The 25,899-nt window shown below is 32.7% G+C and overlaps 1 protein-coding gene across 1 annotated transcript in view; it reads right to left on the bottom strand.

Moving 5' to 3' along the window:
* The window catches only part of LOC105626928 (furin-like protease 1), a 39,128-nt gene extending 13,680 nt beyond the window's left edge, over positions 1-25,448 (bottom strand). Inside the window, exons 1-9 of the mRNA XM_012208220.1 lie at positions 25,236-25,448; positions 24,633-24,761; positions 23,388-23,553; positions 22,278-22,450; positions 14,408-14,825; positions 13,947-14,064; positions 12,907-12,988; positions 12,070-12,280; positions 4,088-4,366 (exon numbers count right to left, since the gene is read on the bottom strand). Coding sequence (XP_012063610.1) covers positions 4,088-4,366; positions 12,070-12,280; positions 12,907-12,988; positions 13,947-14,064; positions 14,408-14,825; positions 22,278-22,450; positions 23,388-23,553; positions 24,633-24,761; positions 25,236-25,433 — 1,774 coding nt within the window. The 5' untranslated portion in view covers positions 25,434-25,448. The remainder of the gene's footprint in view (positions 1-4,087; positions 4,367-12,069; positions 12,281-12,906; positions 12,989-13,946; positions 14,065-14,407; positions 14,826-22,277; positions 22,451-23,387; positions 23,554-24,632; positions 24,762-25,235) is intronic.
* Positions 25,449-25,899: the final 451 nt, after the last annotated feature.

Genomic DNA, 25,899 nt, shown 5'->3' with positions numbered 1-25,899 from the left:
GCGCCATGAAAGTTTTATACAAGTCGTTCGCGTACCTTTTCGAGTCTTTTGTAAAATGTTAATCAAATTCATATCTTAAAAGTATTCATATCTTAAAAATCTTATAGATAAAAATTAATAAAAATTAATAATAATAAATTATTAACCAATTTAAATGAATGGTAATATATATTGTATCTTTGTATGATTTTCGATCGAGGTACGACGATTTGGATACAACATAATTTCTTAACCCATTTCGTACAAACATTCAAAACTGTTCATGTTTTGTTTATAATCGGCATGCATTATCCAAGCAGAAATAATAATATATCCATTGTAATTCGATTCCTGGCTTGTCGTGCGCAGTTAACTTCTGATTTGTGGCCTACAACTTTCGACGGAACATGATTGGATTCTGCGCGTTGATATAAATCGTAAATCCTAGAAACGAATTTTCGCAGTGGCGGATTCTCGATGGTGAAAACTTCCTTCCGACTCGATAACTCGTTGACGATCGTTCCCCGATAAAGAAAAATCGCCCCGTCAACTCGTCGTGAAGCTCAGGCTTTCTCGTCGAGTTCACCGCTTATCCCCGCAATCGAAATTTTTACAAAGCACGCGCGATCACTTCTAAGCTAGCAATAGAACGTATCCGCCAGTTTTTATCGATATTCCAAGCAAAACGAGGTCTAAAAATTGTTCAGAAAATATCGGATCGTTTAACGATGCGACATTCTTATCGCCATCGAATCGATTAAGCGTTGAGGGCGTTAATTACTTACGCCTGTGGATCACGCGATTTTTAATTATCATAGTTAACAACATTTTGAGCAAGTTTCGTGTCGAAAATTTGATATACTGTACTTTCGAGACCGGATGTGAATTATGAACGTACGAATAATATTCGTGGCACAAACACCATTCTTTTTCTTTTATTAAATTATTAAAAAGTAATGTAAAATATATAATATGCATATTTGTATATTTATACCATTTTTCAATATAATAATAATCTAGAGTATTTTTTTTCATTGATCATTATTTTTTTCGCGAAACTTTGCATGTTGACCTTATTTATATTAAGAATAACGAAAGCACATTTGCAATTAATAAAATAATATATATAATAATACATATAATAATAATAATACATAAAACAATACATAAAATAATACATATAATGTTAACATTAAGAAACAGTGTAATTGTTCATCGATATAGGAGGTTTTCTTCCTTTTAAAATAAGTTTCTAAGTACATGGCCACCATCGTTAATCGTTGTACTTGACAAAGCCCGTGGTTCAACATGCATTCAAAATCCACATACGGCCTCGTGTACCCTATCCCCAACTGTTTACATATGCAGCCGGAGAACCTCCCTATAGCTTCTAATTTCGGCAGTGCTGATAGCTCACCGAATATCCTACCTCCTTGGAAGGACGCAGAGTGCTTATGAAGCATGGAGGAAGGTTCAGAATGTAAGAAAGCTGGCAGACAGCAGAAGGATGTTAAGGATGTTGAAAAACAAAAAAGGGATGCAGACCGATAGATGAAAGACTCAGAAAGAGAGAAAGAGAGATAGAGAAGAACAGAAAGATTATGTGTTTTCGTGCATTTGAGTGAGTGAGCTAGAAAAAGAGAAAAGAGAAGAGAAGGAGAGATGGACAGAGGAAAAGGAGAAGAAGAAATAGAAGGCGAGAGAAAAACTGTTCCCTCCCTTCTCCCCTGGAACATTTTGAAGCCAAAATCCGTCGATCAAAATCGACGACGTGGCAAGTATCTAAACAACAAGCAATTCCATCAGATGTATTATAAATTACGCGAGGCAATTTTTCCAGGAGAGGCAGGGCGCGAGACTGGGCGAATCGGATCTCGCTAATGGCAGTTGGCTCCCTGTTATATTTTTGTCTCGTACAAAAAGTTTACGTGGAAAATTACACATGTGAATATGGGACGCTGTTACGTATGGCGGGCCTCGACTGAAACGTTGAGCAGAATTGAATAAAATAGATCGCATTACATTTAATTACTCAAATCTTTTTTCGAGTCTTCAGTTAAAACTTCGAAACAAGTTTGATTTTATTTTTGGAAGAAAATTTAATGTTCAGTTTAATGTGCATAAATATAATATACAGTTGCACTTGAATCATCATAGAATTAAAAGAAGATATATGGAAGAAAATATGTAGCTAAATTCTTATTGAACATCTTTAATGCTGAGAGTAGCATAAATTAATCAACATGCTATTTAATTTATGGAAGTTAAACACAAATTCTTTGTATTAATTAAATAAAACGTAAAATTAGCCGTCTTTGCTGATGCTAAATATAGTATCAGTTAAAATAGCGAATGTGGATTTAAGGTTCATCATACTATCTTTACGATTGCTTTCAGTAAAAGTCAAGCGGAGTTCTAGAATACATTTATCAAAACATTGGTTGTTTACCCATTTCTGCTTCATTCAACATGGCGGAAGAGGATACCACGGGATCGCAGCGCCATTACTTTTGAAACTCCTAAGATCGTACGTAACTTCGCGAAGTATAATAAATACGTTTTGCATATATTTACAAGCGTAGACTTACAGCTGTAACTGTAGCAATTTTATGAGACAGAAAATTTTCAGAAAGTAGTGAACTCTCGATTTCCGCGCATTGTATTAAATTCTAAATAACAACTAATAAAAAATAAATATTATATCTATTCTTTATTTTATTATTATTGTGGATTATAATGCATTACATTTTCTCTTACTTGTTCCATTAGCAGGTAAATAATGGAATAAATAATGTAAATTTACTGCGCATTATTTTAGAAAGAAAGATAGAATACAACATTAGATCGTGCAATATACACATAAAAAAATCATGTTTGTATCTACCGAGAAATTTGCAATGTTAAATTTCCTCTGGGATTTGCAACAATAATATCATAAAATTGTTATATGAAGCTTCCCGCGAACTTCTGCTGTCTAATATATATAGTTCCGTTGAAATTTCTTGTAGCACGCAACTTATATATTTTTTAATATGAAAAAGTTAAAATGGAAAAGTTTAATATGGAAAAAATTTACACATGAATATGTGTCAGTTTAATTGGTATTAACTTTTTACAATTGGCTAAGTGTATAATACAATAATATTAAAAAAGAAGAGATCTTTTTAATCTAAATATAAGATGCTCTATGTCAAATTCCTCCAGAAATGAGCGCTTTCAACAGGAATCGAGAGTTCATCATGCAATCGGTAACAAAGCTATGCATTTCCTGCCTCGTAGCCATTTAATTCCATTTCCCGCCATGCATCCTCATCGCGAACTTTGATCAGTCGAAGCCACCATTAACACTCCTGACGAGTAGAGTGTTGTCACACGACGTCCGGACGTTTCGTGTCTACTATGAGAGACTCGCTTTCTTGCACGATACAAATGAATTAGGCCAAGTCTAACGGCGCATGTTAATGAGAAAATCGCATTTCCCTGATCACGAGGAACACTCTAACGGAACCATAGAGTCCTCAGACTCGATGTGTCCACCATCTAACACACATTTGTTTTTTTTTCTCAGGAAGAGAAAGATAGATGATACTCCAGTATTGATAATTCTTCCGATCTCTTCTTGAGACAATCAGCACCGGGAAAGAAAGCACGAATTCTCCTTTTTGTTCCCTTCCCCTCTTTCAATTTTTATTGCGCGATACCTTCTCTTTACGCATCACAAGTACATTAGAATTTTACGGATCACAAGACTGCGTCAGGCACACGAGATCCGCGCGACCACCCGCGTCGACAATCCCGGTGACCCGAAGTCACAGGATCGAACTGCGAACCGTCGCGAAGCCAAACGCGACCCGCTGTCATCATGAACACCTGCACGCTTCCGGCGCGCGATGTATCGCTGCCGAGACGCGTTGCGTCGTCGCGTTGCTAACCCACAACGTCGACCTCGTCGTTGGGACGACGTTCGCAGCCGCGATCAGCAGCAGCCGATCCGCCTCAGCGCCAAATTCGCTCCGACTGTTCGTCGAGGCAGGCCAGCTGGTGATCAATTCTCGCCAGCCGGGCATACTGGTCAGGTAGGCTAGAAGGAGTAGTATGAGGCACCCACCTAGGCACCCGCTGCCTCCGGCCTCGAAGGCGGCACAACCGCTCGTCTGGTTCTCCGTTGTTGGCCTCTGCACCTCTGGGTGTGAGACTCGATCCATCTTTCGGCTACCTGTCCATGGATCGCCCTCGGTATCCACGGTATTGTGCCGGACGTCCGAAGGTGCGTTGTTAACTTCTTCAGGGACCACTGGCGGCAGCGGCTTGTCCTTGTCTAGCTCGTCGTCCACTTCCACTGAGGCATCCGTGCCGAAAAATACGAGTTTCCACTCTTCCAGTGTGTCTAGAACAACAATTCCATCTATATTAGCACGATTCTAATAATACAATAAACGATTTTGTTGAAGTGTCTAAAAATTTAGCTAAATACAGATTTGAAAATAACTATGTTGGAATAATCAAAATAATTATGTAGGAATTTTAAACATAATAAGCGACGCTGCCAAAAAATGTTTTGACATTGTAACAAGTTTCAGCGTCCTACATGATTTTTTTGGTACTTCAACAAAATTATTTTTAAATTTGCATCTAGCTAAATTTTTAGTTATTTCAGCAAAGCCGTCCTGTCTATGTAGCTAATAATTAGTTCATATGAGTGTGCGAAACACTTCGCGAAGAATGATCCACATAGAAATTTAAAGTATTGGAGACAGAAAAAGGTTGCAGTTTTATGTATAGCATACATAAAAAAAAGTAAAAAAGAAATTGAAATAATTGTCAAAATTTAATGCCGAAACTATTCTTCTGCAAAATTCTTCTTTCTATTTAATATTTGCAAATTCTTCTGTCTCTAATACTCTTTAAATAATTTTATAATTTTTTTAACAAACATGTAATATACATATGCGATTAATGTGAAATTTAAAAAATCCAAGCGTGCCACAATTTTATCTTTGCTTTGTAAGCGAAGAATGGATTGAGAATAACGTACTTATCTCCTGTACGATAATTACACAATAATAACTACTGTCATCTTTACATTAAGTACACACATGCATGATTACAATCAACCCTGGTAGATTTTACGTATCGTGATATACGTACCGTAGATTTCTGAGAATAGAAACGAAAGCTCGCAGACCTCTCAGTACCATTTTCATGGGCGAGGTTCTGATGGAAACGGAATTTAAATTATCTCCAGATAATATAAAAATAATATTAATAACGTCTTATGTAATATAATAATGTGAAAGTATATATTTTTTAAGACACAAATCTAATGAAATATTATATTATAATGAAACATGTTAATAAATCGTCATAGAACAGTAAAATTATAATTATCGAATGTATTTACTAATTTTTCATCTGCCTGTTGAATAACATGCTTCTCACTTTCTCGCAAATTATTCCGCGACCTTGCTCGCAAATATAACGTAAGATATTGCATTTCACAGAGAGGTGAAGGCGGTAAAATAGAAGGTTTTGCGAAGTAGACGAGACGCAAGCGAGACAGCGGAAGGAGTGGCAAAGACGTCGTCGGCGCCGTCCAGGAAATTAATAAAGCGTCGGGACACCGTGGGGAAAATTTCGTCCTAAGCTGGCTCGCGGGAACAATGTCTGCGATAGAAGGGAAATGCATGCGGGGGAGGAAGAGTTGAGACTTGATTAAATTAGAGTTAAAAATAACCGAGTAATCAGCGACGACTCTCCACGCACATTCACTCAGTAATGTGTACGTCGGAATTAAATGCAAAGTTCTTTGCAACGAGAGAATAATAAAAACTCGTGGACGATTATCGTTTTTACTTCGGGTAAGATACATCTGCAAGTTCCTTGCGCTGCGAGCAAGACGAAAAAGCTAAATGGAAGCTAATTTTAAATATCATGTTCTTTTCACTCAGATATTAAGAGCTCAGAAAATTATTTGATACTCAACTACTAGTTTCAACCATTCACAATTTAACAAGATTTGCATATTAATAAAAAAATAAATTTAAAGAATTGATTGAAGATAAAACATCAAACATGCTTGATTATCGATAATAAACATAAATTTGAATATTGCTCTCGAAATATTTATTATTTATTATTTTTCCATTTACGATGAAACGTACATTCATTCCTTAAGAAATAAATTTATTTTTCTAGACGTTCATATTAATTTATATCTTGTTTATTGTTTATTGTACACAGCACAGTAAAATTAAAGCGTACATACAGCTTCAGATGAAATCAATCCCATAGGAAAAGCTGAATTTCACAAGCAGAGAGTTGTGACGGGATACCAGAAATCAAAGCGGCGGAAAAGCGGATCCAATTTATCGTGACGAGACTGCTCTCGTGTGTGCTTTTTTGGTTGGCAACCGTAAACTACCGGCTGCCAGGTATAATAAAGTAATCGTTAAAATGTTCGCTGTTACGAGTACGCTAGGTAACTGTAAAGTGACAAGCGTCGCGACGCTTGGACAGCTCCCTCGCTTTTACGAGAAGTATCGAGAAAATAACTTGCAACCGAGAGTTGAAGGAAATAAGCGGGAGGATGATGAGAGAGAAACAAAAAATGTCAAAAGTCGATTGGGACGATGTGGCAGACTATTCGTAAGACAATAGAAATATAAGGGCATTGTGCTCGATAGGTCGTTAGCGCGTACTATTGGAGGAGAGAAATCTCCAATAATAATGCCTTGAGAGCGGGAACCATTTTGCGGAGTAAGCGAGTGAAAAAATTTCCAATCATGGAGGAAATTATTTAGCAGCGATGATGGACGAGAGGAGTCGCTCAGTCTCCATCGTGATGGGGTTCGTTTCGCTCTCGTCGGCTTTTCCATTTCATGGCACGCATTAGCGGTTTTCAGTGCCGTTCGCGTCGTCGCGTTTCACTGAATTTTGAGTGATTTGCGGTTACGCGATGATCTAGAATTCGAGAATTTGAAAAGGAGATAACAAGCGCAACGCGCAATTATAAACACCATTTGCGAAATTTACAAATTTTTGTCGTTACTACTTCAAAATATAAAAAAATTTCCAGAGTTGGCAAGTTGGCAATACTTGTAACGCCATTACTTTATTGATTATTACTTTGTTATAATAACGATTTCAATTAATGACATAGTGAATTTTTTATGACAGTAATATTAACATCAGAATTAGAAAAATCAATCATTATTTGTAATAAATTGAAAAACTCATACGTTACTAAAAAAAAAACTCCTAATTTGTAATTACCCGTTACTTTAATCGTTACTTGTAATTACTTATTACTTTTTTCAATAAATAACGTATAATGATAACAAATTACTTTTCAAAGTAATTTTTTAAATCTTAGCATAACCTTAACATTTAGTTAGCATTGCTGTCATAAAAAATTGCAACATCGTCATCAAATTGTTTACTATAAAAAATAACGACAAAATAATTCAAAAATTACGTTTGCGAATCTGAAAATTTTTATATTATTAATATATTTAAATTAAGGTATATGATAATAATATCAAAACCATGATACAAAATAAAATATAAAAAAGTATGAGGTTTTTATTATTTATATAAAAAAATATATATTTTCTTAATATATTATCGTATCTCTTTTCAATTATTTTTTTATGATAAATAGAGCAATAAATATAAAAATGTTAATAGAATATCTAAAATTTGGAATATTTAAAACAATTATTAACTCATATTATTATTAACTCATATATACCTTTCGCGAGTGGAATGCATAATTTTCTCGCAGAAGACAATGGTCTGCATACGGAGTATGAGAATAATAGGATACAAGGCAATACATGTCGGCATTAGATAACCGATACTGATGTAGTCGAGGCTGCATATGAAGCTCATCGATAACTAAGTCATTGAAAGTTTTGTGATTGAAGGCCATAGCGCCCTCGATAAGTTTTCCTATTATCGAGCCTGCCGTTCACGCAAGAGGCTTCGAGTGTAACAACAGGAAGGAAAGCGACGCAGAAAGCGTCAACATGATGAAAAATCCGACACTTGATACAAAGAGCGACAAAACTATCCAAAATATTGAAATACTACTTATACTTACAAAGGAACTTCCTGAAAGTTCGGTTGCGATGGCAAATAGTTTATGGTGTAAGAATAGATATTTTATAAAATATAAAAACATAGTACATCGAACAATTTTCTTAAATACAACTTACAAATAATTTATAAGTAACTACACAAAAAGCTGACAGTTCTTTCAGTATGTAAAAAGTTGCAAGTATTAAGTGCAGTAATACAAGCAAAATTTGTTTAAAATAAAAAAATATTTGTGTTCTTATTCGTGCATACATTAATCATGCAAATATATAATTTACTCAATAAAATTTTACTTACAGCATTATCTAGATTCTAGATCCATCTAACAAGAACTAAAGATAATATTTTATACGAAATATTATATAAGATATTTTGTATAAAACATTTCGACAAAAATGTCACAGACAAGATAAAGTTTTGTAGAAAACATCGAGGACTCACATTTTAGAAAGAAGAGCATTATGCAAAAGAGAGTTCCATTACTTACAATAAAAGATATATAAGAATCACGTGAATATTCTAAATTTAAATAAAAAAAAAAAAACTATGAATAATGGGAAATAAGCTTGTCTACAGTGTTGCATATTAATAGCCAGGAATAATGTATCTATGTACACAAACAAAAGTAACGGTGATTACGGTGGTCGCAATCAGCGAAACAGCTAACACAAAAGAGAAAATACGAAAACCAAATTCCAGCGGATCCGTTTAATCTTCGGGGCTTTGCGCACGATGCATCTCTACTTTCCACACTTCACGTGGGTGCGCAAGCGGATGCGTGGAAGTGAATGGGAAACGATCGGAAGCTGTGCGAAACGACCTTCTTTGTTGTCCCGCGGTTTAAAATACCGCCGTTGGGAACACAATAGAGTAGATAGATTGATGTTATTAGTCACTGCGATTATCTGTGTGCGCGACACTACATTTTTTCGTAGACATTTTAATCAAGCAAATAATGCAAATGATTATATTTTGATTATGTAGATAGATGATATTTATTCTTATTTTTAATTCGATTATCGAATATGTAAAACATACTTTTTACTTACGTACTTTTACTTTGTTATTTTAAAATGACAACAATATCTCTCTAATTGTGTGAAATAGTAACAGCGAGAAAGTGCTCGTATTTTATTGCACAATTAAATAGATTTTATTTCTACATTTAATTTATTTTAATTAAATTCAAATTCAAATTCTATTTTCTACTGCTGCAGATTTTATTTCAATTTTAATGAATTTAATTCAATTAAAATTCAAATTAATCGACTTTGTAAAAATCTAATGATACTATCTAATGATACTTTCACGCGAATATAATAACTTCCGATCGTTGCCATTAAGCAACCGACACATTCGCTGTTTCTCATTCGTTAGGTACCCTTGTCCAGTTGCAGATTCCTTGGGTCAAATTGCTCGTCTTGCAGCAGGTCGAGTCCTTTGGCCCTTGTGGCATGCTGACCGGTACCGCGAGCTCCACCGTAAACTGGATAAAGCTGTTGAATCTTGGGATATTGTTGAAATACCGCCGGGACTTTGTTAGTGGCCGCCTTTGCTGGTGGCTCCAACAAGATCAGTCCCCGCTGAAGAGGCGAGGCGGTAACCACGTCGATGATCTTCTGTGTAATAATCTGTTTACTTGTCGTGGTAGTCTGCGCCTTTGTTGTCGCAACGGCCTGAGTCACGGTGCTGGTAACTGGGCTGGGTGTACTTCTCCCACGTGGTCTCGACGTAATCAAACGCACGTCACCGGCTATGTTGTTGGACCCTCTATTGATTCCGGTGAGACCCCGAAGAGTCTGAACGGTGGGTTTGGGATTCGGCCGATTGGCCGACTTGCCGTTCTTGTACTGACCGCGAGCCTTGCCCTTCCTCTGGGACTGAATCTGAGCGTTCATCACGTAGGGCGGGCTCATACTGCCGGACTTATCGGATTTGTGCTGCGTCTGCTTGCCTTTCGCCAGAGTGTTCTGGTTCTTCGGGATGGTTTCGCGTGGCTTGACGAACGGTCGTCTGGGTATACTCATACCGGCCGGATTGTAAAGAGCGTATTCAGTCCGATCGGGCAGCGTTGCGGTACCGTAGAAAATCAACGCCCATTCGTGCAGAGTAGCGCGTCCTGATCCGGTATGCGTCCGTGAATGCAGCGAAAAGAAAGCGGATGTCATAGTTAAAGAGAGACAGGAATACAATGCGATGCTTACTGGCGCTTTGAACGACGCAGTAAATAATAATACAGTATGTCAAAAATTAACCGAGATTGAAAGGTTAGATGTTGGTCAGAAGTTCGATGGAGTTGTAATACGCGTGATTCTCACTAACTTCCTTTTAAAGCAGCTTCGTTTAAGAGGAAGTTAACGAGAACGTCAGAGAATTATCCCTCTTGGAAATCCCTGTTCGATGGCACAGTAGCTTTACATTCAGGGTTTGCAAGATACGTCCACGGAATACTTGTGACAATATAAACACTGGATACATAGTTCAACAGTGTCTCGAATATTCCTGCGACCCTCGCGTCTCTAGCATACAATTCGCTATAATGAATGTGGATATGCTCTACAGCGATATAGGTCGACGATGCATAAACATATATAAGGAAGTTTACGTAGCCATCGGCCTTGATGAGCCGACACGGAAGCAGTTCAAAGTGGCTTAATGCTTGCTCGGCTGTTTTCATTGCTCCGTGACCTCGCTGCTATTTGCCGTTAAGGATAAGTAGGATGGCTTGCGAGAGGACTCCGCAGCTCGAATCTGGCAATTATCCGTCTCTGAGGATAATGCAGCTTCTTAGGCGATCGCACGCGAATGGATCTTATGTAAGAGCTCTCTCGGTTGCGTCCCAGACAGGAGGCTATGAGAATGCGATGGATCCCGAAGGATCTCGCGGAGCTGAACACCGACTCGGCATCGGATCGCAGGATGCGCGTGCAATCCTAGACATGTCTGAGCCATTCCGTCTAGATGTCACGCGTATGAATCGGTTAATCCTTTGTCATACGATTTACAATTGTTTGAAGTAATGAAAATCGCGAGAATATCACGGATAATTATAGCGTTTTGAATTAAATTTCTTGTATACAATATTTTTTTTCATGTAAGTCAGAAATAGATGTTAATACCAGCGAATTTCTTGCGGACATTTTCGGCTGGAAGATGCAACTGACAGAGAACTTGGTAACCGTGACCTTATGAAGACGTTACTAAGGCGCTTGGAAACTATTGTTACGACGAACAAGATAGAATTCTATTTGAAATTTAAATCGACCGAAGGACATCTTCGAATGCAGGAGCTAATGCCAGTATAATCTACAAAGCGCTTTGTCTTTGACGTTTAAGTCTAAGATTTCACGTAATGGTCTTTGAACGAATGCCAGTTAAATATATTCCATATATTTTAAATAACACTTGAAAGAAATCCTATTAAAAAAAAATTAGAAAGAGCTTAATGAGAATTTAATATTATTAAGTATATTAAAATGTTCTTAAAATGTATATTTATCGACTAATTTAATTAGTCATTTCGTCAAGTATAATTATATCTAATTAACAAAATTAATCTTTCTATATTAAAAGGATTCAGATTTGGCATTTTTATACTGGAAAATGCATACTTTTTTGCATTGAAAAATTATATAAGTAATTAATTTAAAATGGTTTTTAGATTTTGTTATAAATTAAAAAATTATATTAATATGTAATGGTAAATGTTTTTCGAATGTTAAGAGTCTAATTTTAATTAATATTTATTTCATTAAAAATTACTTAAAACAAAATAATTTGACAATTAAACGGATTAGAGTTCCATCTAATTAAATAATTTAATAAAGTAATTTTAGTTAATTTAATTGGCAACTATATAGTTATAGCGATAAAAAATTATGGCATATTAAATACAATCTCAATTATTGATCCAATTAACTACATCGTTCATCAAACAATTGTTAATCAAACATTCTTCATTGATTATGCAACGCGAAGATGTAATCCACTTACCGAGATATCGACCCTCATTGTGAATTTCTAATTTCCAGGTGCCGTGTGGCCTCTCTCCCCACGTGTGCACTGACATGAATGGCCATTGGCTGAAACCAGCCTTCGAGATGTCATGCGGCCTTTTAGCGAGAAGAGTGCTCTTCGTGCCTTGAGGAGACGTTAGTTGTATTTGAAGATCTCCTCGTCTCGCTGCCATCAGCGATACTTTCGCCTGCGACAAGCATATCATTATGCAATTATCACCAATCACATATATTTTTCACTACCAATATTTACAATTTTCTACACACATCTTTGTGCAAATAAATTAAAACTTTCAAATTGGTATTATAATATTTTATTAATAATTTTAGGTATGTAATAACTTTGTGACAGTTTATTAATAACTTTTTAATAACTGTTTAATTCTGCTAAAAAAGATAAATAATCCAAAAATAGAAAATAAGTGGGAATTTACAAGTAGATTTTACAAGATAATTTCATTGTGTAACTAATAATTTTATAAGAGTAATTAACTTAATTCATTTAGTTTCTTCAACACAAGATTTGAACCAGATCTAGTAATTACATTTCGTCGACAGAAGCATGTACTTTAAGTTAATTTGAGGATTAACTATTTAGCATAAATTACAGTTTGTCTTAGTTTTTCATAGACAGTATAAAATGATGACAAACAAATTAGTTTTATTCAAGTGAAAAGTAAATAAAATTCTACTACTTCAACTCCAGCTGGCGAAACATTTTGTTCTCGAAATGTAGTCCGAGTTTGTACTTCTCATAGCCGAGATGAAATCCGCTAATTAGCGATGTCACTTGTGAATGACATGCTCAACTTACCTGAACATGCTCGAGGAAATTAACGCCACTGCAATCCTTGACATGTAAGTCGAGGACCAATTGGCTCTTTGGTGGTATTGTCCTAGAAAGTATACGAAAAAATCAGGTTAAGAGTCAAGCCGTGCGCATACAATTTTATTGCAGATATTTTTAAGTGGATATACTCATTTGTTATTTAAATCATTGCTCGAGCAATTGCGCATTACTTGTTAAATACTTTTATAACTCCCGAGCTGTGCTACTTCTCGAAAGTAATAACTTACTGATATTTTTGTAATAAGATAATTTGATATTGTTATTTTCTACATTTTTTAATGAAAATATTTTCTTTTAATGTTAGCATATTAATATATGTAATATATGTATATATAAAAGAATAATATATAAAACATCAATAACATTTTTTTTTGAAGAGAGGATAAAAAGAACACAATTGTACATTTGTTTTCAAACATTGGATGTTATTCTAAAATAACAAATATTAATAATTTTCTATTGTTCGTTCATTAAGAGCACGAAATTTTCAGGATTATTGTGTATATATATTGTAGAATTTTGACTACAGCTTTTATATTTAATGACTTTAGAGGAGTGCAGCTTCAAAATGATTACATTTTATGTTATGTAAACGCTCGTTCAACGCAACGTGCAATTTGTTCTCATTCGTTACAACCCTTGACAATGTAAATGATGCATTACATATGATTTCCAGTGCAATTTCATACAAGTCCGCTTGATGATAGCCGACATATTTAGAATTGTAATCTGCGAGAGACATGTTCGTTCCCTTAAGGGGCAGATAACGATCTATAATATGTATCTATATAGTCGAATCAAATTCCAATTTTTCTCACCTTCGAGCATTTCTCTTAAAGTCGATGATTTTTTTTTGTATAATGTCGCTATTTTTTCTTCGTGTATTAATAATAAATTCTCTTTTCAATGTTTTGTCTTGAAGAAAGAACTTTCAAAATTCTTATTTATAATTATATAATTATTTATTTAATAGTAACTTTCAAGCATAACTTGAGAGCACTTACCTGCCTGTATGTGGCGCCGATACTTCGCATCTGTGTTGTTCCGGCACGGTCCTCCATCTTCTCGCTAAGCGTACCATGGCAGTGGCGTCCATCAGTCCATAACCGAAGCTGTGACTCACTGTTAAATCAGAAATCGGATTGCAACAATGAAACAATTTTCATCTGATTTCTTTAATAATTCTCTATTAATAAATTTTATTATCTAGATTAGAATCCTATATTTATTCACTAAATCATATTTATTCACTATGAATCTGACAGATTGGTTAAAATATTCTGATAGAAATAATAAATATTAATCAATTATAATATTGTTATATTTACTCTGTAAAAAATTAAAATTGTGATTCAATTTTACTATCTAACTTATATAACTTATTCCTCTTTCAAAAATCATGCGCGTTTAATCTTCTTCTAAAAAAAAAATGTTTTCTCTCTATCAAGAATAAATGATTATTCACCATTTCTACCGACGCCGTTGACTACCCAATCTGGTGCTTGCAAGTTCGCAGGTTTAGCTGTCCTGACTACGATGTGTTGCATATCCCTCCAGGTAAGATCTCTGTTTGCTTCCAAAGCAAGGGCGCAAATGCCGGCTGCTAGCGGCGCCGATGCGGAGGTGCCGGTATGGCTACTGGTACAGTGATGATGTAGATCCGTAGTGACGACTTGCTTCTCGCCGGTAGAACCCGAGCTGTATGTGGTGGCAAGAGTAGACGAGCACGCCTCGCTATACCAAGGCACAAGGCCGTTCTCTGTCGCACTACTGATCGACAGCGTCCAGATACTATTGGTATAGCCGTCACAATTGCAGTTATCATGGTCCCGGCCGCCGTTCCCAGACGCCCACACGAAGATCGAACCCTTACCGTTGCGACCCTAACGTTGGAGTAAAATTTTTTTAATTCACTTACTAATGAAAGAAGCTACTATATATATATTATGTACTATGTATTACGTATTATGTATATAATAATTTCTTAAAATATTTAAAACAATTATATCTAGAAATATAATATTTAGAAGACTATTATAATACGCGCTTAAGCAAATTTATGCAGCTGCAATACTAAAACGGCGAGATTGAAGTATTTGTGGTTTACTAAACTAAACTAAAGTAGATCATTTATAAAATGTTTAAGAATGATTATCTCTTTGTTTTAAAACCATTTAATTATTTTAATGCATTATACGTACGATCATAGAAGTCAAGTAACACTTAGACCGTTTGGAGAAACAGCTATAAAGTCAAAAATTTCCTTCCGAATATACTTTTTTTTTATTATTATTTTGTAATGTGTATTTAGGAATGTGTGATATTAATTAATAAAATTTATTTTAGTAATAAAATTGGATTAATTCTATATAAAAAAATATTTTACTGAGGTAGAAAAACATTTAAAAATGATTTTATATAATGGTTTTATATAGTGATTTTAATTAATTGTTATTTTTAACGTTTTCTATATGGATACTTATAACGTTACTCAATATTATGAAAAAACGTTTTTTCAATAGTTTCTCAACGTTTTGTTCTCTATTTGGGATCTGGATTTACTACTTCGGATAATATTCTAGACGCGGTTGACTTTTTACTGGTACTTGACTTTAAGATGTTCAAAACGCTTAAGGCGCTTTAGAAGTTTGAGACACTTTGCATGTTAAAGCTGCTTTCTGTGCGCTCGTAGACACACAATAGTAGATGATTCGGAGTGAAACCATTGTTGGGAAGTCGATGAGTGTTTAGCGTTAATGGTCTCCGTAAGGTCGAGGCTGAATTGTGTGCCTAAGCTCTCATAACGAGAAATGCTCCTATATTTTGTATGCAGCCTCCATTCAAAGATTAAAAGGAGAATTTTAGCAATTGAATTTCTAATCTTTGGTAAGCTCACATGCAAAGGAATGATTGATTCATATAATGCGTGCCTAGTTACTTGAAATAGATTCTAAAAATTTTTCAAGAAATTAATTTCAAGTTAATCACTATTGCGAACAATTGCAGTAGACTCTACAGTTCAAATATCGATTCGCTATCTCATTCATATATACAGAATTTATCATCACGTTAAATCACGAATCTTTCTTTTATAAATACATCTTTTGTAAATACAGAGTCTGTGTGATACTTTTTGTGATATTTTGCCTAGATATTTTATAATAGATATATTCTTTATCAAGTCTGTAGGTATGTAGATTCAGCTATCTCGTGATAAGACTAGCTGTCCGAAGGTACACTAGGCGTGACCACGAACTCTGAACTCTCTTTGAGGTTCGACGTTAACTAATTCAGCAATATAGTGTTCGAGCCTTTGATCAGTAAAGCTATTTGATCGTAAAGTGATAAGGTATCCGCCTGACCGTATCAGACAGCCAAATTCGATCTGTATAACAATTGTTAACTGATTATATTGAAATGTCGATTTATAATTGTATATTGAAATTATTATTATTATATAATTCCATTTATATCAAATTAATATTTTAAACTTCCAAAGGTTATAATAAAAAATTAAGATAAAATAAATTAACACTGTAAAAATATCTCATTCTCTATTCGATCTATTCGTTAAAAAAATATTGTTCTATCCAATTCAATATGAATGAAATAAAATTGCAAACATAAAAAATCAAGATATGTATGAGTCAATTTAACTCATACATGTATATATCTCACGCAATTCGATTGGACATGTACGAATGCTATAGTTACACTTCTGTCGGTTATAAAGGGTGAGATTACCAAATTTGATAACAGACCCCAAGGAGAAACTGTAAGCGTCCATACGTATCTACCTTTGTTGAATATAAAGTAGTATATATATATATATATATATATATATATAATATGATATGATACAAAGGGAAGTTAGTTAGATATATGTAACGATGCACAAAGCTAAATGGTTGCTGGAACAACGAAATGGCTTGTTAGTATTATATCCATTTGGTTGAAGTAAACTTATTACATCTTTGAAAATAGATTATTATTTAGAGATATTATATTATTTAGAGATATTATTTAGAGAGATTATATAAAAATTGTTATAAAAATATTATGTCGATAATATTATATATTATATAAGTTTCCATTATATTATATTATCTTGTAATATATTACATCTAATGTTAAAATATCATATACTACATATAGATTTCAATTATAATGTTCTGAAAGCAAATCATAATTAAAAAGTAAATATTTACTTCAAGGCTTTTTCAATTGTATATATATTTTATAATCCCGCTGTAAATCGAATTTCTGGCTTCAACCGTCAGTTTAGATCCCCAACTACCAGTTGAAAAGTTTGCGGCAAGTCGGTTTCTGTGTAGCAGCCGAGCAAAAACGATGCATTTCGAGGCGGGATACAAAATACCCCAGTGTATCCTTTACGTTGTGCAAAGTGAAAATTGAAGCGACATTTTTATGTAAATTTCATTATTTTGAATGTAAATATTACTGTGCATGCTATAAAATTTTCTTAGTGTTGTAATTAACCTTTTTACGAATAATTAGATGGAATATAATTTCTAGAGATGCATCGGATCGTAAAATTACCGAATGCCGGATATTGAATATTCGAACAGAATGTAACATCGGATATCCGGTATTCGCTCAAATATCTGAAAAGGCAATTTCTTCGAGGATATCTATTTTCCGGATACCCGATCGAATTCGGAAAAAGTGGCTTCCAAAAAAAAATCCTTTAGAGAAAAAAATCCTTTAGAGAAAAAGATTGTAATTTTGCAACAATGTATAATATATTACAGCATTATAAATATGCATAATTGTTTTTAGAACATTTGTATATATAACAAAGAAAAAAAATCAACAATTTAATGATATCAAATTCAAACGAATATATTTCCGGATATTAATGATATTCGGCTATCCGATTAGATAGTAAAAAGTGCCGAATAATATCGGATATTTTCTGGATATCTGGTACATCCTAATAATTTGCTTTCGTATCACAGGCCGATATGCGACCGCGTTTACTTTTGCATCGAATGTTCTGGATTAGAATAAAATCAATGTTTATATATTTTTGTACTTTTTGTAATATTTTTATATACTTTTGTAATTATGTGCAAAAATACTTTTTTCATAACTTTGTTACTAAATATATTAGGTCAAATAAATCGTTAATTGTGTTTTTTTTCTCTAAAATTTCCCCATTCATTTTGCAAAATAAATATCTTTTTTAGAATATTCAATTTTTTAGAATATCGGACTTACTTTATCTAAAAAAAATACTATTTCAGAAGTACAACTTTAAATTTTTCGCGAAAAATATTAACAATTAAAAAATATATAGGATTTACTTGTTTAAAAAGAGTATATTTTTTAAATTTTAACTAATTTTTTTTAGTATATTTACAGTAAAATTTTACCATAACTGTAATTATATCTTCTTTTAGAAGCTTTGAAGTGTATCCAAACAAATTTTCAAAAAAAAATATTGAAAACTTTAGGAATAATATATACTTTTTCGCTAGGGTCCAATTAAGGTTTAGACACCCATGTGACATTTAAGAATTAATAAATATACAATTATTAAACGCTCTAATGTTATATAAAAGTTCATATACATTTACATTAATGCAATATAAATTATTTGTATAAATTTAATTTTTAATTAACGAAATTAAAGTTTAAAAACATAAAAGATATTCTCGGCTTTCAAATTTTTTTCTATTTAATTTCATTTTTAGCCATAAAATGTTTCGTTGTATATTAACAAAAATTGATTCCGGAATATACATATGTTAATTTTTAATTCTATTGTGCAAAAAAAAGATATCACTAGAGAATAGTAATTTTGACGGTATAACGACCATTTAATTTACTACCTACATGATTTAAGCGTTACTCATTTTATTACTCATTGATCCTATTTATAAACAATCATCGAATATAGGTCACAATATACGAGAATGTTTTCGTATAATTTTGAAAAACAAAGAAATTGAAGCAATAATTATAATTTTACTTTTAATTTGCGGGTAATATGCATTTTATACCAATTTCAGAAATTTATTTAATATTATTGGTTAATTATCGTTTTTAAGCGATAAAATTATATAATAATTCTTTGCTTATTCAACGAGATCTTTCCACTTTTCCACAATTTTTATCATAATTCACTTTAAATGTAAATAGAACTTTATACATGGCAATTTATATACATATATAGATTATTACGCGCATTTTTTATGAGTTTCGACGAAAATGCTTGTATACTATTTCTTGCGCAATGTATGTATATGTTTCATTCGATAGTTATCATATATTTCAACGAACTTTGTATCGACCTTACTGACATTTGCATATGATTTATATATAGTTACGCCGCAGTGAGTTTAAAATGGTAATACGTGTTAGCGTAGCTCAAGCCGGTCGTTTAAAAGCACCCAATTAGAAACTTTCTGAGGGCTGACCTCTCAAACGAGTCTATTAAACCAGGTCTAACTGAAGGAGTTCTTCCCATTCTCGCTAATCGAATTACATCTGTCATCGACAATTTTGTCGATATCGAAGAAAGTCAATCGTTGATTACGGACTTTGATCAACGTAGCAATCCGAAGTGTGTAGTAATCCGAAAACATTAATAACACATTATATCTTTCAGTACTTTTGTAACTTCAAACAGTCAATATTTTAATGCTATAAGATGCCAGTACATTAACAGCAGAGAGCTTTTAATGAGTCATAACTAAGCAATTTGTATAAGTTTTAAGCTATTTGAAGAAGTCATCACATATTTTTATTTCCAAATAAATTTCGTAGGGAATATAATTTCGATTACGAAAAGATTAAAAAAACAATACAAAACTCTTGATAATGACCAATAATAACCAAGTAAACAAAATGTTTGAATAATGATAATTTAATTATAATTAATACATAAATGTAAATTCCGCCAACTCACAGAATCTTCTTTAGTACAAAATAAATACAAATAAAAATAAAATAAAAATATTAAGTTTTATAGTCTAACATATCGATATGACTTAACTTTATAGAATAATTATTCTATAAAATTATATTATCATCCGTCATCTTCTTCAAAGATTATTATATAAGTTGAGATATCATGTTCAAATTAATACATAATAGTCAAAATATTCAAAACTAATCCCCATTTAACAGTGATAATCCTGTTAATTTTTTTTATATGTACTATGAGTCAAAATATAAAATTGTTGTGATATATTGTAATGTAAATTGAATCAATTAAACAATAGTATCCAGTATTAAATTAAAATCTTGTAATAACCAGCAAGTTTGAAAGTGACTTAAATTAAAAAAAAAAACTTTAATATTTGGAATTACTGATTACGATTATATCATAAAATAAAACGCAAGATCATACGAATGAAGATTGATAATAGAAATGGGCTATATGGAGGATCTTTATCGAAGTTTCTCGACAGCATCTGATGGCTCCGTTTTAATGTTAGGTATCTACGCTTTAATGATCGTTACTTGAAGTAAGGGCCCACTCAATACTAAAGTTCGCCATCGCGATAAAGGAACACTGCAAACGCGATCGAAGAGCCGAGGCGTATACATCGAGATGACAATAGCCATTGTCGCTACTGAAACTCGGAAGATTTTAGGGAATGCTTCTGCGTGATACATTTGTGCGAATTTCATTTCATCCCGGAACGTTGTTCGGACATTGTTTTGAACGTACAAACCGGCATTAATGACGAACGGGCAAATTTTCCTTTGAAAAGAAAATTCGAAACAAATAAAATATCGTATGTCTTTTGCGTATACGCAATAATTTTTAAAAACTTATAAAAATAATCAATCTTAAAAAATAAGAAAATTCAATTTAAATCGGTTCCTCAGTTTTTATATGAAAATAGATTGTCTCTGAATTTTAAATCACAATATGAAAAGTGGCAATTTTCGCGTAATTACTCAAAAAGATATAACGTTTTTCGATACCAATGTATATAGAAAATATACATAAAATACATATATCATTAAGAAGAATACTCAATTATAATATTAAAAATTACAATTAATTTAAACTATTCAATGTGTAATTATATTATAATCAAAAAACGAACATCGAAATTTTCTCTGTACTTATTGAGCGAGAAATCTGTAATAGTTACAGCACTTAAAGCAACTTCTTGTCTATTTAGTTCTACAAAGAAAAGCATTAGCGAGTTAAATGTATTTCTTTGGCTCAAGATGTAAGAAATCAGAAAGGCGATAATTGAACATGGAGTTTGTCAACTTTAATCAAGATAGCTATTAAATTCCCTTTTCATTCTCAAATAAAAATTGAGATTGACGGAATTAATTACAAATGAAATTCTATCCGTAGGAAAATCGGAAAGTAACAATCTTCAATTTACTACGAACATCTTTTCGCATCATTATTTCAATACTACAACGTTATATTAAATAATTTATCAATTGATATTATTGTCATAAAAATTCTATTTTTCTAAGAATTTTTTATATCTATAAGAAGATCTTTAATTTTATAATTCTTTATAATTCTCAATTTTTCATTTAAAAAATATCAATTATCTGAACAATACCAAGAGTTTCTGTATAACTGGGATATTTTAATATGTTTAAATACTGTAGTCAATGTTCTTTGTACAACATATTAATAAAGCATAAGCGTTATAATGTGAAGCTTTAAAATCCTCTGCTTGACACTTGAAAGTAAGGAAGTGTCTTAAAGCAAACTAGAAGCTTCCATGTCGTACGGAGGTACCTTGCAGCTAATTGCATTTATCTTGTCATAGCGCGGGAAATTATAGCGAAGAAAATTGCAGTCCTAAGTGGATTACGCTGCTACGTCGAAGTCTGAAGCTTCAGGACATGCGACATACTTCCTTTCAACTTATTCGTAACATAATAATGAAAAAGATATGACAATTAAAATTATTATTATTATTACGAGTATCCTTGATAAATGATCTCTCGATTAGGCAAACGGAGTTTATATAATATTTATGAAGAGAGCTGCTGTTAAAAAGCTGTACAGCAAAGTATCTCGATCTTAAAATAATTTTTTTGAATAAATCTATTTTTCTAGCAGAAAATATTGCCATCCCAACTACCAAAACTAAATTAAAAATAAATATGAACGTAATTCGTTTTATCCAACTTTTATTTTTATTTTAAATTTAAGAATATCGAAAATAAATATAATTGTATTAAATATAATTGTAATAAATTTAAGAAATCTTAGAAATTCTCTCATTTTTTATGATTTGCGTCTAAATAAAATTATATATAAGTTACATGCAAAGTAAATATAAATAGTAATATAATTTTCTATAGCAAACACTCACTTTGGTAATTCCCTCTATGAAAGCTCTGGTGGCCAGTTCACCAGGACCATCTACAGTCTTGCCATCGTCATCCGGTCCCCATGAGGCGCTATAAATATCGATGTGTTGAGGATTAAGGCTCAAAGATCTTGCTTCGACGGCATCTGTTACGTCGCCATCCAGCATTCGAACACCTGTTTAAAAAAATAATTATAAAAATAATTATAAAAAGTTAACGATTCACAATAAGAATTTTACTAAATTGTACATTTGAAAATTCAACAATCAGCAATAGAAGTAATGGCCGTAATAGTCGAAGTTAGATCTTTAATGCTTAAATAATCTGAATTAATATATATTATATATATATATATACTTGCATTAATGATTAACATTATATAGCATTATGATAATATATTATATTCGTAAATAAAGAAATTTTCGCACGTATATACAAATCTTTAACTCTAGTTTTCTGAGAATGTATTCAGATATATACACTATATACATGTATATATAAGGAATTTTCAAACTGTTAAACAGCATAGATTCCGCGTTTGAGTTAATTATCCTACATAATTACGTAGAAGAGAGAATTCCAATTTACAAGGTCGAAATTGGGCATCGCGCACCGATTTGAATCAGTTCTGAATGTAATGCACGTAATAGGCTATTGCCAATCCCGATTCTAATTCGAAAATGATGCTACCTCGCGATATCAATTCTGCTTATTACAAACACGTGTTGTTCACAGTAATGCGAGTTTCGACACTGACTTCGCTGCTGTTAATTGGAAACAGAACTGTAAATAGATTTAAGTGATTGCTCAGAATTAAACTGTCATTTCTGACGATTTAATATATCTTAAATATTTTACCTTCCATTTTTTTCTTAAAAGTTTTTTAATATCTTATTTTTATCTTACACTCGAACTTTTGCGCAATAAGCTCTTAACAGCAATTAAAATTTAATATTACGCGTCCAATTCAAGATTAAGATAAAACATGGATTGAGAGCTCTTAAATTATATCTATAAAAAAGTTCTAAAAAATGTACATAAAGTCTCTTTGAGTCTTTTTTTCTTAAAGCGCATCGAAACATTAAATAATTCTTTTCAAAGAAAATACTTACCACCTACGCCAGCTCCAAAAGCAACACCTACAGCGCAAAGAGAATTGTTGGCAGTGGCTGCAACCTCTCCGGCACACCTGGTGCCGTGTCGATTGCTATCTACGAGATCGTACCTCGGCATGGGATCTTCATCGTGACTGTTGACGTCGTAACTAGCCTGAGGATCCTACAACAGAAACCGAGAATGGCATTAATTAAAATTCACACGTTTCATGAATTCTGTTCACCGCTTTCTCATTGTGAGGAACGAAGATTTGTGTACACAAACAACTAGAATATTCATTGAATAAAAATATAACACGTGCACATCTAGATAATTGCAGAACAAGTAAGAGACATTTAGTATATCGTGAAACAATGTGCAAGAGAAGTTTTAACAAAGATTTTAATGAAAAATTATGTACGTTAAAAATTATTGCAAGCGAAAAAAATTTCTGTTTTTTTTTTAATGTAGAGAAATCTATCGAATAAATAATATTTGTAAGAGATTTATAATTATTGTCGTTAGAACAACAAAGTATTATGTTTTAATACTTGATCCTAACGCATATCCGGATATCTTCTTAATACCTTTTCATTAATGCATTATCTGCTTAATGAGAAATACATGCGACAGGATATAAGCTCGCATAATCAGAGCAACGCTCTAAGGCGCACCATCGCAGTGTGCGCGTGTTGGTTGATTAATACGATTCACTTTCTACTACGTGCGCAGATGCCTTATTCAATGTAACCATCCGTGAATCAATAGCTATTTGGTATACGTATACATGGGCTGGATAACCCCCTTCCAATTCGCGTTCAAGAGCTGATACTCCCAGTGCATCCGTGATATGCCTTCAGCCGCCATATTCTGTTGTATGTTCTGTTAGAACTTTGCCTCGCTTTTTTTTTCGTATGTCGCAAACGTATTTACGCATTGAACATTCGCTCATCGAGTAACATTAAGTAGATATTAAGCTCTTACGATTTTACTTTATTCGCGTAAATTTAATCAAATAGAAAGCTACTTCACAAGATTACCAAAACTGTCACAAGAAATTACAAAACGCAATTTATTTGAACATGACTGCTTTTCCAGTTCGTAATATTTTAAACGCAAGTTAAATGCAGAACTTTTTAATATTAAAAAAATTTTAATATACAAATGTGTTTGCTTTATAATCACGCTAAGAAACATTTTTTTTTAAATCCGGTTGATAAATTTAAAAAACAAAAAGTAGTAAAATACCCAAATATACTCACGTAATTTTTAAAAAGATCTGGATGATCTTTCTCTAATCCATCGTCAAGAATTGTGACGACGACGCCATTTCCTGTAATTCCCTCAGCCCAAGCACCTTGTACGTTCATGTCTAACCCCTTTCCTCTATTCTGAAAAAAAAAATTATCCAATATTTTCGACATACTACTTCCGGTCGTGAGTCTTCATTTATGATGGAAAAGATCTTTTCTAACTCGATATCGATTGAACTCACTTTTTAGTTTCTTTAATTTTTCTTTGTTTCGTTTATTTATTTAATTTATACTGTATTTATTAATTGCTTTTTCAAAAAAGTTTCATAAAATGCTATTGCATCTTTTATGTTTATCGATAATATTGAAGATAAACAATTATTGTTAAATTAAATGTAAACTTGCAAAAAAGTTTGTAATATATTTATATAAATTATTTATTACATTTTCTATTTAAATATTATATTTTTGTCTTTGTTACTTTAACTGTATAAAATCATATGTGTTTATTTATCGGTGCAACGTAATACAACAGAACACTGTGTGCGACAAGATTATTTATTGATTGCACCGATAAATAAACATTATTTGCTGTTGATTAAAATTGCTTACCAAATACCACATCTGAGGCCACCTCTCATCATTTAGCATGGTTAGTATATTGGACGGACGTTTGATTATAAGATCCCTTTTAGTACGCGATTTTGCCCGCTGTTGCTCCGCTCGACGTACTCTGAAGTCATTCATTAGCCTTTGGTGCATTTCGAGATGTGGTTCCGTCGACCTCTTCGCCACGGATCGATGCTCCATGTGGAACCAATCATCATTTATCTGTAACAATGTTAAGTTCCGTATGAGTATCGTAAAATGTCACCGTGTTTTCGTTATTTCAAGTCCGTTAGAGAAAACGACCGACTTAGGCATCATTGATGTTCAATTAGAAGTTAACAATCGTGAACATTACAAGCAGCGATCGTTCTTCCGCTGTTTTACCGTATCTCTTAATCGCGTGTAATTTCAATGATGGAGAAAAACGAGTGCAGGTTAATGTACTTCTAAATAGATAACAATTTTGAGTTACTGAAGCGATATAACATCCGCTGCTTGTATGTATTACGAACTCATTAAATGAATGTGGAAAGAAAAACCAATTGTGTGTGTAAGCATATATAAATATTGTAATATATATATATATATATATATATATATATATATATATATATATATATATAGTAGTATAATAATAATAATAATAATATTAAATTAAATAAAAATA

The sequence above is a fragment of the Atta cephalotes genome (genome assembly GCF_000143395.1).
Source record: "Atta cephalotes unplaced genomic scaffold scaffold00007, whole genome shotgun sequence".
Taxonomy (NCBI): Eukaryota; Metazoa; Arthropoda; class Insecta; order Hymenoptera; family Formicidae; genus Atta; species Atta cephalotes.
This window is presented reverse-complemented; position numbering and strand designations above follow the sequence as displayed.